Source organism: Lathyrus oleraceus, chromosome 7 (genome assembly GCF_024323335.1).
Source record: "Lathyrus oleraceus cultivar Zhongwan6 chromosome 7, CAAS_Psat_ZW6_1.0, whole genome shotgun sequence".
NCBI lineage: Eukaryota > Viridiplantae > Streptophyta > Magnoliopsida > Fabales > Fabaceae > Lathyrus > Lathyrus oleraceus.
Window position 1 is genome coordinate 513,580,923 of NC_066585.1, and position 17,569 is coordinate 513,598,491.

Here is a 17,569-nt window from a genome sequence, read left to right on the forward strand (position 1 = left end):
GGTTTACTTCGAGCGTTTCCTTTCCCTCTTTTGGGATAAATAACGCACGGTGGCGGCTCTATTGTTCTTGTTTTCTCCGCCGGTTTTTCGCGTAATGCGACAGCTACGCGATTTGGAAGGATGCAATGCAATATGATTCTACATGCAGGGATGCGAAATGCTGGGTAAAATGCCAAGCTGAGGCAAGGGGATCTGCTAGGGAAATGATCACCATCTTCTGGACCCTGGCAAGGCTGCTGGAGATGCACAGCGCAAAGAATTATGTGGGGAAATGACCCGTCACACGGTGTTCTAGCAATGACGAAATGCCGAGATTCAGACTGGGGAGAGAACGACACTGAAAACCTGCTGTTGGGGAAAGCGATAGTGGTTTTGGCAACCACGATCTGCCAGAGATGACTCAGTAGGGGAAGCAAACACTGATACGGTACCGAGGTTCTGCTTCAAGGAAAGAAACCATGGATCTGGCATTGGGATTATCGATCTGGCCTCGAACTCTAAGGAGCAGCCACTTCTGCTGGGAAGATACAGTCTGGCACTATCAACTCCGCTGGGGATATATAGTCTGGCACTGTCAACTCTACTGGGGAATGTATGTCCTGAAACAAACGCTTGGGGAAGTACAGTGGTGAGAACCTGCTGGGGATTGAAGAATCCAACACTCTGATCAGCTCTGCAGGGATAAGACACCGGATTCGTCTGTTGGCGACTTCACTGGGGAAGATATTCACGATCATCTGCAGGGGATTTTAACGAAATGCCTCGAGGGTATCTGTTCTGAATAGACGATCCAAAGCACTTAAAATTTACAGCAATTTTAAATGTTTATTAAGCATGTACCTGTAAAGCCCTTATGTGTCATGATGCAATGTTTATCAAAAATTCGGACGTCATTTTTGCAAACAAAACAGTAAAATGAAAATGAAAACAGAGATATACTGAATAACATGACTTTATTGATTGAATGGCCTCTGAATAGGCATTTACATCAGGAAGCAATCCCTGGAAAGAGGTAATCGCACAAAAGATAAAAACAGAAATTAATCTAATGGCAATGTGAAATGGATTTCTATTGGGTTCCAATTCTGCTATGACTTACCCGTCTTCAAGATCCTCCAGATGATCAGCCTTCTGAAAAGGTGATTGGACTGTTTCCTACCTTTCGAAAATTTCCAGTCATCGACATGAGATGAGATTCAGAACTAACTCAGAAGGCAGTCATTCGCTTAATCCCTAACTTTTGCCTGGATCGCCCTTTTCGGGTTTTCAATCCACCGGGATACCCATTTGTGCCTAAGTTGCCTTTTCAGGTTTTCAACTTACCGGGTGTACGATCTTTTCATTTTTAATCCCTAATTTTTGCCCGAACCTTTTCATTTTCTTGGTTCGTCGGGATGCCCATTTTTGCCTGGACTATTCTTTTTACTGTCCAGCGGGTCTATTTTATGCGAAGTATTTTTTAACTGCGTATGAGTTCACAGGGGAAGTGAAGTTTTCACCATCCATAGTTGCAAGCATTAAGGCCCCACCATCAAAAACCTTGGTGACAATATATGGTCCATCATAGTTAGGAGTCCACTTGCCCCTGTGATCTGTCTGAGGAGGAAGGATCCTTTTCAACACTAAATCTCCGACTTGGAAACAACGAGGATGCACTTTCTGATCAAAGGCTCTCTTCATCCGACTCTGATACAACTGCCCATGACAAATGGCTGCCATTCGCTTCTCTTCGATAAGACTCAACTCATTGAACCTTGTCCGAATCCATTCGGCTTCGTCTAACTTGACATCCAACAGGACTCTTAGAGAAGGAATCTCCACTTCAACAGGTAGGACTGCTTCCATACCATACACCAGGGAGTAAGGGGTTGCCCCAATCGACGTACGTACTGAAGTACAGTACCCATGCAAGGCGAAGGGTAGCATCTCATGCCAATCTCTATACGTGACGACCATCTTCTGCACAATCTTCTTTATGTTCTACTTGCCGCCTCAACAACGCCGTTCATCTTAGGGCGGTAAGGGGAAGAATTGTGATGCTGAATGTTGAAGTTCTGACATAACTCCTTCATCATTTTGTCGTTGAGATTAGAACCATTATCAGTAATGATTCTTTCGGGAATCCCATAGCGACAAATGATTTCTTTCTTAATGAATCGGGCAACCACATGTCTGGTGACATTCGCGAACGACGCTGCTTCGACCCACTTGGTGAAATAGTCGATGGCAACAAGGATGAAGCGATGCCCATTGGAAGCAGTCGGCTCAATCTTTCCAATCATGTCAATACCCCACATAGCAAACGGCCACGGCGAAGTCATCACATTCAGAGGATTTGGCGGCACATGCACCTTATCAACATAAATCTGGCATTTATGATACTTCCGAGCATATTTGAAGCAATCTGATTCCATGGTCATCCAATAATAACCCGCTCTCAACAATTTCTTAGCCATTGCATGTCCGCCGGCATGAGTACCTAAGGAACCTTCATGAACTTCCTGCATTAACATGTCCGCCTCGTGTCTGTCCATGCATCTGAGCAAAACCATGTCGAAGTTCCTCTTATACAGCACATCGTCTTTGTTCAAGAAGAAACTGCCTGCCAATCTTCTCAAAGTCTTTCTGTCATTGTTGGATGCCCCTGCAGGGTACTCTTGATTCTTCAGAAAGCGCTTGATGTCGTGATACCAGGGCTTGTCGTCAACTACCAGTTCAGCAGCAAACACATACGCGGCCCTGTTGAGGCGCATCACATCGATCCTGGGAGCGTGGTTCCACCGAATCACGTTGATCATGGAGGATAGAGTAGCAAGTGCGTCTGCCATCTGGTTCTCATCACGAGGTATATGATACAATTTTACTGTTGTGAAGAAAGTCAACAGTCTTCTCGTGTAATCTTTGTAGGGGACCAGAGTGGGTTGAAGAGTATTCCAATCACCATTTACTTGATTGATCACCAGAGCTGAATCTCCGAAGATGTCCAGAGTCTTGATTCTCAGATCAATGGCTTGCTCAATACCCAAGATACAGGCCTCGTACTCAGCTTCATTATTTGTGCACTCAAAAGTCAAACGAGCGGTGAAAGGCATGTGGGCACCTTTCGGAGTAGTAATGACAGCGCCAATTCCACTTCCTCTAGCATTGACAGCCCCATCAAACAACAAAGTCCACTTTTCGTTTGGATCAGGTCCCTCCTCAACAACTGGCTCTTCACAGTCTTTCATCTTGAGGAACATGATGTCTTCATCTGGAAAATCAAACTTCATCGGCTCATAATCATCAATCGGCTGCTGAGCAAGATAGTCTGACAGAATACTCCCTTTGATGACTTTTTGGGATGTATACTGGATATCATACTCTGTCAGTACCATTTTCCAACGAGCCACCCTTCTGGTGAGAGCTGGCTTCTCGAATATGTATTTGACTGGATCCATCTTGGAGATCAGTAGGGTTGTGTGAGACAGCATGTATTGTCTCAATCGCTTAGCATCCCATGCAAGTGCACAACATGTCTTCTCAAGCATTGAGTATCTCGACTCGCAATCTGTGAACTTCTTACTCAAGTAGTAGATGGCATGTTCTTTCCTACCTGTCTCGTCGTGTTGATCGAGAACACAACCCATAGAATTGTCAAGTACTGTCAAGTACATAATCAGCTATCTCCCTGGGACCGGAGGCATAAGGATAGGAGGATTCTGCAAATACTCTTTTATCTTCTCGAAAGCCCTTTGACAATCATCATTCCACCTGATAGCCTGATCTTTCCTCAGCAATTTGAAAATTGGCTCACACGTGGTTGTTAGGTGAGAGATGAACCTTGCAATGTAGTTCAACCTCCCTAAGAAACTACGGACTTGCTTCTCTGTTCTTGGCTCAGGCATTTCCTGTATTGCTTTCACTTTTTCAGGATCCACCTCAATCCCTTTTCCGCTAACAATAAAACCCAGCAATTTTCCCGATCTCACCCCGAAAATGCACTTGTTCGGATTAAGTCTCAGTTTGAATTTCCTTAACCGTTCAAACAATTTCTGCAGATTCACCAAATGTTCTTCTTCTGTCTGAGATTTGGCAATCATATCGTCCACATAAACCTCGATTTCATGATGAATCATATCATGGAACAGAGTCACCATAGCTCGTTGATATGTTGCTCCGGCATTTTTCAGACCAAACGGCATCACCTTTTAGCAGAAGGTGCCCCATGGGGTTATAAAAGTTGTCTTTTCCATGTCCTCTGGTGCCATCTTGATTTGGTTATAGCCAGAAAAGCCATCCATGAGGGAGAATACCGAGAACTGAGTTGTATTATCCACCAAAACGTCGATGTGAGGTAATGGGAAATCATCTTTAGGGCTAGCTCTGTTCAGATCCCGGTAGTCGACACACATCCGTACCTTTCCATCCTTCTTATGTACTGGGACGATGTTTGCAACCCATGGCGGATAATTGGTGACTGCTAGAAACCCTGCATCCAACTGCTTTTGCACTTCTTCCTTTATCTTGACAACCATCTCTGGTCTTGTTCTTTTGAGCTTCTGCTTGACCGGAGGACAACCTTCTTTGAGAGGCAAGCGGTGTACCACGATGTCTGTGTCCAGCCCGGGCATGTCCTGATAAGACCAGGCGAAGATGTTAATGTATTCTTGCAGCAATTCAATCAGCCCTTTCTTCATATTATCTCCCAAAGCAGCCCCTATCTTGATTTCTCTCTTGGCGTCCTCGGTGCCGAGATTAATCACTTCAGTAGGCTCTTGATACGGTTGAATGACCCTTTCTTCCTGTTTTAAGAACCTGGCAAGTTCTTCAGGGAGTTCACACTCTTCATCACCCTCTTTTTCAGCTTGAAAGATTGGATTTTCAAAGTCGAAGCGAGCCATAGCAGAACCGTTATCAATAGGATCCGGTGATGTGCATCTGCATGAGTGATGGTATGTGCTTATGAGTGTGAAAGAAAAAAGTGGAAACTAAACAAAACATTGCCATTTTTTTTATTTTGAAAAACTGCAAAAATAGAAAGACAGGGAACGAAATATTTGAATGCAAAAGACGTCCTTTATTTATGATAAAAAATGCAAGTGTCACATAGATGAGCCCTACAATGAGTCATTACGCCCTGGGCGGAACGTAAGACTTGGACATGCATGAATAAACAAAGAAAATTACTCCTTCAGAAAAGTGACTTGGACAATCTCCTCAGAAGACCAATTGTTGATGACTTCACCCGGGATCCTCGGACGCACCCAGTTGTCGATGTCACAATCACTATCCCCACCTTCTTCATTGATTGCTGATACCTGGCCATACTGAAAGATGCCAGCGCTGGAGAAAGTAATCGGCCCCTGATGAGTCTGAAGTGTTGAAGTTGTAGAAGTCAGAGCTGGCTGGTACCCAATCCCGAACTTGTCGTCTTTCATTGGTAATTCCAACAGACGCCCCCAACCGGGAGCAGCACCTGAATCCACCACGGCCTATGCCTGCTTAAAGGATGAGATAGAGGCACCCGCTTTAACCTCTTCCACCGGAGTTGCATCCTTGATTTGAACTGACTCAAAAGCCTGACACAGAGTCTCATGAATTTCACCTTTTACTTCTACATACTTGAATGTAGACAGGTTACTGACCAGGATGTCCTCCTCACCACAGACGGTGATAATTCGTCCGTTGACCGGAAACTTAATCTTCTGATGTAGAGTTGAAGAGACTGCCCCAATGTCATACCCCGATTTTGGTCCTGATTTTTTTATTTTGTTTGGCACTTGGCCTAAAGTTCATTTGCATACATTCATTCCCAAATCCATATTTTTGTTACACATTGGTCATTGTCTAGGCCTTGTTGATCTTGGCGCTTTTGATTATAAAATGGATTTTAATATCTTGACTTTTTAATTTTCAATTTGATTTTAATTTCGAATTAAGTTTAATTCCAATTGTCAATTTAATCTTAATTGTTTATTTTACTAATGATTCAAACTCTAATCGATTTTAATTTCCAAATGAATGTTAGAGTGGATATCCAAGTAATTTTAAATGAATTATAGATTAATTTGTTTTTAATTTGGTTTTTGCTGATTTGTTATTATTAATTAAATTGATATTCAAACTAATATTGGATTATTCCTAAAAATCCACATCCATTTTTATAATCAAAATCCAAAATCCAAAATCCATTTTGTATCCATAATGCATTTCAAATCAAAACAATACATACATACATTTGATAACATTTTTTCCAACATTCACAAACCCATAGCATCCACACGGTAGTAGCAAATCCCAAGTTGATCCTACCATGAAGCACTATTGCAAGTACACAGGAAGGTGAAAAACTATGTAAGTTACTGCCTAATTGCCAGCTCCGTAAATTTGATGACAGTGGACATTTCCTATTACTGGAAGGTAGCATTGACCTGGTAACCATCCTCAAGGGAACTTCCTACTACCGTCGCAGGAAGTATCACGACTATGTTTCTGATTTCATACCGCCAACACCTTATGAAGCCAAAATAAGCTCATTTTCATCATCACCACCAGTGACAAAGAAATGCAGTCTTGGTGAACACAAATTTCTCAAAAGCTAATTTTGAACTGTTCGTTGGCCAGTCATCCGAGTAATACTTGACGGCCACACGCTTCCCTTCAGAATCTAAAAGAAGAATGTTTTTAATCGAAGGACACAAGTCGTTGGATGCCGTGCCTAGTGTTGTTCCTAGCAGTATGGATCTTTTGGTTGTGGAAAAGCGCACAGGAATCAATAATTCTCCTCAATTTCCTGTAACAAAACTGCTAATGAATCTTGATCGTTCAAACCCGCGTATGCATTCTGGTCCATAACCGATCACACCAACCATAACCTGCTACAATAAGGCTGCAATCATCATGCACATTCAACAAGTCAGAGTTCAAACACATCAAATCCATTTCATAAACCTGAAACATATGGAAACTCACCACTTCCCTTAGGCTGAGAGAACAAGGAGAAAAGATCCTTTACATGGCTTCAATGAGTACACTAATGGATGGAACATCAGTGACCACCATTATTGGGCTTCAGCGGCATATACAGCAGTTCCTGTATTCAGCATTGCACGACATCCTAACAGGCCTACTTTCCTGGATCACATGTATAACATGACTGAAAAGTTCGTGGAACTCCATGGTGATCGTGAAGGATACGATGATCCTGCTATTGTCGCTGGTCTAGGGAGCATAGATGGTAAAACCTACATGTTCATCGGCCACCAAAAGGGTAGAGATACTAAAGAAAATATTCAGCGTAACTTTGCGATGCCAACTCCACACGGTTATAGGAAAGCTCTGCGCTTGATGGAATATGCAGATCATCACGGGTTCCCGATAGTTACTTTCATTGACACCCCTGGGGCATTTGCTGACCTCAAATCCGAGCAACTTGGTCAAGGTGAAGCAATTGCTCATAATCTGAGATCCATGTTTGCTCTGAAGGTGCCAGTTATTTCTTTAGTTATTGGGGAAGGTGGATCTGGCGGTACCCTTGCCATTGGATGTGCTAATAAATTACTCGTGCTTGAAAATTCAGTGTTCTTTGTTGCCAGTCCAGAGGCATGCGGTGCAATCTTGTGGAAGAGTAATAAAGCTGCTCCAAAGGCTGCTGAGCGACTGAAGATTACAGCATCTGCATTGTTGAATTTGGAAATTGCAGATGGCATTATAGCGGAGCCCCTGGCTGGTGCACATACTGATCCAAGTTGGATGTCTCAACAGACTAAAATTGCAATCAATGAAGCTATGGATGAATTCACCAAATTAACCAACCATAACCTGCAAAAAAAAATTTAAACCAAATCACATAAAGTCACTTCTTGTTGCTGCAATTGACTGTGAACCTCTATACATAATCCGCTTGTTACAGTCGAAATTGCGAATTGGATACGCCGAGCAAACTCTATTAGCTGCATTAGGCCATGCTGCAATATACACTGAAGAACATTCTGAACCACCTCCAAACCCACCACGGGCAGGAAAATGTGTTGGCAATGATGATACCATCGATGAAACTGCAAAGAATTAACTACAGGGATGTTAATAGCATCAATAACACAGACAAGTCTAAGCATCAATCAGACCCAGTTGAAGAAATTAAGGAAGTTTCAAAAGATTACAAGATGGAAATTTTTCAGAATTCAAAGAGAAAGTTGCTGCAGAAGAATTCACCCTAATTCTCATCGTTGCTTGATTAAATTTTTCCATCAATTCGAATCCATGGGTTCTCCTATGACTGGAAGCAAGAAACTGATATGGAGTGTCTTAGAAGCTGAGCTGCATGAGATAATCAAAAACCGAAAATTGCTTTTGGTTACTCCAAATATTCACTGCAGTGAAAACATAGCCATCAGCAAAGAGTTAAATTTCGAAAAAATTCCCAATTCGGGCATTAAGACAAAAACAAAGACGAAAGTATACTGTTCAGATTACCGTTCCAATTCCAGGCATCAAAGAGAGCAATCAACAGCTGAGTACCAAAAAACACTTCTGGAAACTTTCTCCATTGAACCTTTGGGCACCAATTGAAACCCTAATTCAGAGCATAAATAGAAAAGAGAAGAAATCAGTAGGGGGGAGAATTCGAAAAAAGAGGAACGGCGGAAAGGATACCAAACCCTAATCACCAAATCAAGAACAAACCTGTGAGCTTCATCGTTGCCGTTGTCATCGCCGAAGGTGAGTTTTTCGTTTCAGACATTTGCTTTCTTACACGATTGAGTGAGATATGGGCGTTTGGGTGTGGGACGTGATGGTAGCGATGGAAGGATATTGAGAGTTTGAGTGAGAGCGATAGGGAGAGCGTTTGAGAGAGAGGTTTGTGAACGAGATGGAAGGAGGGCGTGAGAGGTTGAGAGAGCATCGTTGAGATTGGAATGGGATGGAGGGATTGAGAGAGGAAAACGACTGAGTGGTTTTGCGTCCTCACTTTTTTTTCTTTTTCTTTATTATTCAATGCTTTATTCCTTTTTTTTAAAATAAAAAATAGACTGTTAAATCCCCTTAAATGAATGTTTAGAATTTTCTAAGTAGTCATTTAATTGTGGTTTATTGTGATTTATTGGTTTAGGTTTTAGTTAAATGTTTTTTCAATATTCCCAATTCCTAACCTCAAAAATCCAACAGCCAGGAGGTTGGATTGTTCTTTGGTAATCCAACAGACCTTTACTATTTATTATTTTAGTTTCTTCTTTCTTTTTTTCCAATCTAGTATGGTTTATATATTTATGTTATTATTTAAATAATAACTAATTGTAAGCAGTCTAGTGGAGAGAGTGTAGATTCTAAGTCTTTAGGGGAGTGGGTTCAATACCCATATATTGCATTTTCTTTATTTCTCTTAGCATTCATTTTTTTTTCTTCTATGTTTGTGTTTTATTATAATTTCACCCATACTCTTAGTTGTATTATTGTTTAATAACACAAAATCTGTTTTTTTTATTAATTGCATCATTCATTCAAAACCATTTTAAATTCTTAAAATCACATTTTTTTTCTCGATTCAATGTCGATCCCATTTCCATACCCTTGTAAGTCGATTGCTTTTAAGCATCGCCATCAACCTCACATGGCTTACTCTTGGGCCTTCTTACAATGAGCTCTTAAGCAACATCAACTTAACTTTCAATAATTTCAAACCTCGGTACTTTAATTGTTTTAACTTAATATTCAAATCATTTGCCAATTAAAACGTGAAGAAAAAGGTTACCTGGATGGAATGTCCAGTCGTAATCCCGAATACTAGGCTCAAGCTGTAAGAGCTTGTAAGCCGTTAATATTCGTCTTCTCTTTAATATTGAAATCATTTTCTAAATAAAACGTGAAGAAAAAGATTACCTGGATGGAATGTCCAGTCGTAATCCCGAATATTAGGCTCAAGCTGTAAGAGCTTGCAAGCCACAAATATTCGTCTTCCCTTCCACACTCAAATATTCCATTCACTTTCTTATTAAAATTGGAAGAAAAAGGTTACCTGGATGGAATGTCCAGTCGTAATCCCGAATATTAGGCTCAAGCTGTAAGAGCTTGCAAGCCGTTAATATTCGTCTTCTCTGTAACACTCCAATATTCAAAATCATTTTCTTAATAAAGTTGGAAGAAAAAGATTACCTGGAGGGAATATCCAGCCGTAATCCCGAATATTAGGCTCAAGCTGTAAGAGCTTGCAAGCCATAAATATTCGTCTTCCCTCCAAAACATTCATAAATATTCGAATCATTTTCTTAGCAATATTGGAAAGAAACAGACTGCCTGGGTGGAATGTCCAGACGTAGTCCCGAGTATTAGACCCAAGCTGTAAGAGCTTGTAGGTCACAAGTACTCGTCTTTCAAACTTCAAAATACCTAATTCCTACCTTAATACTTTTTCAATAAAGATGGAAATGGAACATGGTGTATACCGTGCACTCCTGAGGCTAGGATTCGAGATGTATATCTCGCTCATCCAAGTTCTCGCCATCACTCAAAATACATCCAACCAATCAAACTCTTTTCTCGCCGCCGTGCGACTAATCAAAAACCTTTTTCATAAATGGAAAATATATTGTCTTAAGTGATACAAAACAATGTTTCGGCCACGATTGTTGAGTAGAGATAAATGACGCTTTTCCGAATGTAGATTTATAAATCAGTTCGATGTGTGGTATGCGTCCACTCCTCATCTGTTTTGGGTAAAACAATGTTTTCGTCGATTAATACAGTATAGCTTTCGCTAAAATCGACCAACAAACAAACATTTTTCTACCCAGAACTACGTAAGCCTTGACTTCTCTTTTGAGATACGTAGGAGCAGGATTTATAAATCTTGTCAGGCCCACTAATAAAAAACTTAGGTTTAGTCCTTCGTCAAAAATCCAAAAACGTTTTCCTTTCTTTTATTCTTTCTTTCCCACCTAATAATTCGAAAAGCCTAACATTTCAAACTAACATTAACGCACACAACTGACCTAATGGTTCCCGTTGAGTACAACGGACGTGAGGGGTGCTAATACCTTCCCCTTGCGTAATCGACTCCCGAACCCGGATATTGGTTGCGATGACCATATCTTATCCTTTTCTTTTGTCTTGGGTTTTATCGATATTTCCCCTTTCCTTTTTAGGAATAAATAAAGTTCGGTGGCGACTCTGTTCAGTCCATCATTGCGAGCGTGCGATTGCGCTTCGCTTTGTAGTCGTATCCCCATTTTTTCGAGGTGCGACACCCAGCATTATGGATCCAAGGACGACCCAGCAAGCAACTGTAGGAAGGACTGATATCCATCACGTAGAAGACAGTGTTGAAGGTTTGTGATCCAATCAGAATTGGCAATTCTACCTCTCCAAACACCGATCTCTTAGAACCATCGAAGGCTCTCACAATAAGATCTGAAGGTTTCAAGACCAAACCCTCTACTTCTAACCTCGACAGGGCTCTCTTGGGTAGCACATTGAGAGAGGAGCCTGTATCCACCAGAACATGCGATAACACGGTGTCTCTGCATTCCATCGAGATGTGCAGAGCCTTGTTATGATTGCGTCCGGCTGGTGTCAAGTCAGAATCGGTAAAACCCAACCCGTTGCTTGCATGCACATTGGCGACGATCCCTTCTAGTTGGTTTACCGAGATTTCTTGAGGTACATAGGCAGCATTAAGAACCTTCAGAAGCGCCTCCCTGTGTGCCTCCGAACACAACAAGAGTGAGAGAATGGATATCTTGGACGGAGTCTGAATCAACTGATCGACTACCTTGTAATCGGTTTTCTTTATGATTCTCAGAAGCTCGTCCACATCCTTTGCAAAAGTGGGCTCAGAACCATCCTGGGGTGCAGAGGTACCCTCATTCACGACTTGCTTGCCTTTGGCTTTCGCCACAGCATCAGCATTATCAGCTTGGGCAACCGGTGGTGAGAACAATCTACCACTCCTGGTGAATCGCCCGATTCCACCAACATTATCCACTGCGGGACCGTCAAGTTCAGGCTTCTGACCTTCTTCTACTTTCAGTGGCCGTTCCACCCTATGATAGTGCGTGTATACGCTCCCCCCATAATGCCACAGAATGGCCCTTTCACTGGTGAAAGGTAAAGGACCAGGGGTTGTGATGGTCATAGTAGATTGTCGCACTGGTGGCACGGGTTGCGCTTCTGGCACACTGATCTGATTAGTCGGGTAGAAAATAGTGATAGTAGCAATATCACAGTCGTACTCAGAAATCTCATTCATTGAAATGCAAGCATCCGAAACATCGGAATCAAGTTCAATTACATCAGGATCAACCACATTGGAAAAAATAAATACATCATCATGGATTACAGAATCAGTAGGAACAACATCTGCGAATTCATCAGTAGCATCTTCAAACCCTTCTTCCTCAACCCCTTCCACAGACTCTTGGACAGACAAATCTTCAACCTGGAGGATACCTTTGTCGAGCAAGGCCTGGATACCCTGCTGTAGCTTCAAACAACCTCCACTCTGAGTGGCACAATCCAAACAATCCTTCCCACAACCGGGGAAAACATCGGCCTTCAGCAAGCATCCTTTGATATCCAACAATGGAGTCTTCAACTTCAACACATCCTTAATGGACTTGGCTTTTCCTTCCATCATATTAATGTTTGCACCACCATGCTGCGGCATGGGATTGTTGACGACATTAAGAGCCGGTGCAAGGTTGATGGCTTTTGAATCTATGAGGTCCTGAACTACGTGCTTAAAAGCTTTGCAGTTCTCAATGTTATGGCCAGGTGCCCCAAAGTGGAAGCTACACCTAGCGTTGGCGTCGTAACCCACCGGAAGTCTACCAACAGGAGGAGCCAGAGTGTGCAATTGCACAAGTTGTAGTTGTTGAAGACTAGAAAGCAACTGAGCGCACGACATTGGAAGGGTGTCGAAACGCCGATCCATCATCCTTGGCCTCGGTTGATAGGCGGGTCTGTTACCCGGTTGTTGTGGTTGGTACTGAGCTGGTTGACGCTGTGGTTGTTGTTGTTGTAGTGGTGCTGCAGTTGGAATGGTCACAGCCGCAATATACGGTTGTTGATGATAATTCTGGAAACTGTTCCTTCTAACACCTCTATTCTGATAGGAAGTCAAAGAATTCACTCCCCCCTCTCTCTGCTTATGCCCTCCAATGAACGACTTTTTTACCTTGATGAAGATCCAACTCCATTTTGGATCTTGCAGGTCTTCAGGTAATTCTCCACCCTCTCTCCGGTAGAGACCACATCAACAAAGTTGGAGGCATTGCACCCCACCAGACGCTCTAGATAAGGTCCAGGCAGCGTATTCATGAACATGTTGGCCATTTCCTTTTCCAACATAGGAGGATGAACACGGGAAGCTATCTCCCTCCAGCGTTGAGCGTATTCCCTGAAGCACTCATTGCTTTTAAGAGACAGATTCTGAAGTTGAGTTCTGTCCGGAGCCATGTCTGCATTATACTGATACTGCTTTACGAAAGCCTCTGCCAAATCCCTCCAGCAGCGGATATGGGCTCTGTCCAGCCTCATATACCATTCCAAGGATGCCCCAGCTAGGCTATCCTGGAAGAAGTACATAAGTAGCTTCTCGTCATCAGAGTATGCAACCATTTTACGAAAATAGGCTTGCACGTGAGTTTTGGGGCAAGAGCTGCCATTGTATTTGTCAAAGACCGGGACTTTGAATTTCGGTGGCACTCTCACACCTGGGACCAGCCCCAAGTCAGCAACATCTACTCCCAGAGGATTCTGTCCTTCCACAGCTTTCAGCCTCTCCTCTAATCTTCTAAACATGGGGTCCATGCCATGGCCCATGCCAAAGTCTTCCTGAAGTAGGGGGAATTGATCGGCCTGATCATCATGGACGAGTTGTTGATCAAGGTTGACATGTGGGATCGGGATAGGCCCCGGTCCATTGGGACCATTAGCCTCTCCAGCTGGAGGATCATCCAATGTCTCTGGTTGAGTAGCGGTGGGATTCCTCTGCATCATCTGTCTGAGCTCTTGCTGTCCCTGAGCCACCCCTTGAACCACATCCATGAATTGGGTCATGCGGATCCTCATCTCAACGAGCTCTGCTTGTACACCTTCCATTGCTCTCTGTTGGTTTCTGCGGGTACCGTACCGGTGAATGCCTGGGTCAGCTATCCTGCTGATGGAACACCAAAAAAACTGAGAACACTGTGGCGGCACCTGTTATGCAAGACATGCTAATGAATATGTAAATGCAATGACATGTTTATCAATTCTAAAGGTATTCTATCCCCTTGATTCCAGTCTCTCAATAGATAAACGATGTAAAAAAAAAGAGACTAAGCCGTTGATGAGAACCAAGAAAATTCCGACTAGAATCAAGTAGAAGATATAAACCCCAAAGAAATGGATAAACATGTGTGAATGATTATGAATGCAAAATGATGTGATGCAAAATGATGTGAATGCAGTGCAGTGGCATGGGAATCAGGATCGCTGTATCTGCTTGAACATCTGTCGGGTTGCACTGTCTGAAGAGAAAACCCACTGAAGAATATAATATAAGATCAGATCTCTGCTCCAGAAAACCGGGTTGGCTGGAGGTTAAGGTTTCCTGAATTTAGCCCGCCCCTCACTGGTAGGTTCTAAGAACAGAAGTTCGTCAGCTTCAGCCCTTCAGTCGCGAATAATACGTTTACCACTGAAGGTTTGGTATTATTACGGGACAAAAGACCTCCATTGACTCCCCTCAACAGGACATCCTAATAGCAAGTTCCCAGTCTCGGGATCCTCGGATTGAGCAGCGAGAATGCGCCCACCAGAGCTAACATAATCACGTCTCGGAGGAGAGGCCTCGACTGAGTTCTCGAGAAATGGCCACCAGAGTCGACGATTTCTAGAGGAACATCCCGCCGTTACGGAACACCCGTAAGACATAATATATCCAAAAGAAACCTCGTCTGGGTGTGGTTCTTCACGAACGACTTAACGTAGCAACACGCCACGCAAGCCTCATGATTATCCACTCTAAAACCTGTGTGTACACTCAAGCCTGGGTAATGGGCTTATCTCTCATAGAACACCCCATCCCAACAAACAAACAAACAGATCCAACAGATACAACAGATGCATGTAAGCAGGTAAGCAAATAAATGTACAAAAGCATGAACACCCAATAAACAAGAAATCACACAAGCTAGGAGGGACTCGCTTAGGGAAGATGGACCAGCAAGAGGTCAACTTCTTAGTGTCCCCAGTGAAGTCGCCAGCTGTCGCAACCTGAAAAATACAGTGCGCGAAAAAACAACCGGCGAAAGGAAATGACAGAAGAGTCGCCACCGTGCGTTATTCATCCCAAAGGAGGGAAAGGAAACGCTCGAAGTAAACCTGAAAAAGGAAAGGACAAGACGGGGTCTTGCAACCAAATCTTGGGTTCGGGAGTCGGTTATGCGAAGGGAAGGTATTAGCACCCCTACGCATCCGTAGTACTCTACGGGATCCACTTTTGTAGTTCTTGTCTAAAGGGTGTGAGTTTATCTTGTGCTGTTTACCAAAAAAAAGGGTTAAATGAAAATGACTCGCGCGGATGTCGCATCCACTGCATACGTATCTCATCTGAATATGAGAATCAGAGTCTTCGTAGCTCGGCTGACCTATGGGTTGGGGGGATGTGTGCTCACTAAGACATCGCGTCTTATGCCTACATATCTCATCTGGAATGAGAATCAGAGCAAGCCGTAGTTCGGCTAACTACGGGGTTATGGAGTGGGTTTTGGACGAACGACGTTACTACGCACCCTAGATTATAATCGTCTAAATGATACATTAATTGAAAGATCGGATACACGTGAAACCAACTCGAATAACTACGATAGAGATAATCAACCACTATCTAAATCATTCGATTAACCACTACAATCCTTAATATCATTACCTCTAATAATGCTTTAACACAAAAAGAGAGCAAGTAAAATATTACTAGATTTGTGTGAGATTAATTTTATCAAATACTTGGTGAGCACTCCAGACCAAGTTTCAGTTTCACTCAAATTGAATGTGCATAATTTTACTCAGTTGCAATCAAAGTGATTGCACCAATTTATCGAACAGTTACTATGCATAACAATCAAGCGATATTGATTTTACTATTAATTTTACACAAAATGTAATTAATGCAGAATTTGCAGAGATAAGAGATAGAGAGAACAAGACCAGATTTGTTGAGGCAGTTCCCCTATCGTCCTCGCTTAGGGTACGTCTGCCCTCGATTCTAAATCTAGAATTGAGATGTTTTTATTAACATATTGCAAAGTCAATACAAGAGAACAAATTATCACCACCAATCAACCCCTAGTGTTGTTGTAGATCCTATTCAATTCTCTCCCCTTGATTCGAGTTGAACCAAGTCCTTCAAGCGCTTCGAACAAACCTCTGGTTACAGCTACCTTATTGCAAGAATGCCACGTTCTCCAAAACTTCAGCTCGACTGATTTCGAATGCAAGTCGCTTGAACCCTAAGCTTTCTGCACAATCCTCTGGTTACCGTTACTTGTTTGTCTGAATACACCATTCTTCAAACTTTTCACTCGGCTGAATCTGCGAAGCAAAGGTTAGTGCAAAAACCTCCAATTCTTGGAGGACAAAACCCCAATGGTTTTATTCAAGAAAAACCCACACAAAGCCTCAACCCAAACTAAGATTACACAATCTTATTTGGACGTTATCACAACAACAATGCACAATACTCAACAAAGATTGTAATATGTGATTATTGAGAAATGCAATGAAGAATGAAGATGATGAGCACTTTGGTGTATATCTTTCACTTTTCTTGTTGTTTGTTGAAGAAGAGACTCTAGAATATTTGTATGATGCATGGACCAAATAACAGACATAACAAAATTATTTTGCAAAATTACACAGCAGAATATTGAGTCCAAGCAGCGACCACTCGACCTGTTCATACTGGTCACCCGACCTGTATGGACCCGAGGCAAAGTTATTCAAGTAAAATAGGGGATGAGTCGACTCAAACAGAGTTTTTCCAGGGTTGAGTCGACCTATGACTCGACCTGGTCAGACCCGTGGCTACATGGTTCAAAAGAAAATAGGCAATGAGTCGATGCAACATATGGATAAGTCGACTCATTCAGTTTTCCCAGGATTTAGTCGACCTGTGACTCGACCTGTTCATACCCGAGAGTTATGCTCCGAGTCATAAGTCAACTCACAGTTCTTAAATTCCCAAAAATGAATTTTGAGATGTATTTTGACCAATTTAAACCAATATCTTATGAACCTAGGATATTAACGATGATCAAGTGCATCATTCACATCTATGATATGCTCCTATATGCCTGGACACATTGAACTTATATTTTGAACATGTTAGAGGATGGGTGTATTCTTTGATATGATGATATTGTCCAACGTACACATTATGGGATATTAGAGAGGTTTACCATCATTAAAATAAGGACTAGGCATATTTTCCCTCACATACTCCCCCTTTTTGATGATGGCAAACCGTGGCACAATCGCGTACTTTGATAAACATCCTCCCCCTGATTTTATGCATACCTTCAAACATTCTGCTATTATCCTTCTGCTAAAT

The 17,569-nt window shown here is 42.4% G+C and overlaps 1 protein-coding gene across 1 annotated transcript; it reads left to right on the plus strand.

The window, feature by feature from the left end:
* The first annotated feature begins 6,292 nt into the window (after window positions 1–6,292).
* On the plus strand, window positions 6,293–7,818 carry LOC127104667 (acetyl-coenzyme A carboxylase carboxyl transferase subunit alpha, chloroplastic). Its single transcript, XM_051041840.1, has 4 exons — window positions 6,293–6,321; window positions 6,377–6,555; window positions 6,644–6,774; window positions 6,964–7,818. Exons 1-4 carry the CDS (start codon window positions 6,293–6,295, stop codon window positions 7,816–7,818), a joined length of 1,194 nt encoding a protein of 397 aa, XP_050897797.1.
* Window positions 7,819–17,569: the final 9,751 nt, after the last annotated feature.

Coding starts and splice junctions, on each gene's coding strand:
- LOC127104667 (XM_051041840.1), top strand. CDS start 6,293: ATGAAGCACTATTGCAAGTACACAGGAAG. Junction 6,556..6,643: donor GACAAAGAAATGCAGTCTTG/GTGAACACAAAT, acceptor GCTTCCCTTCAG/AATCTAAAAGAAGAATGTTT. Junction 6,775..6,963: donor ATAATTCTCCTCAATTTCCT/GTAACAAAACTG, acceptor CACTTCCCTTAG/GCTGAGAGAACAAGGAGAAA.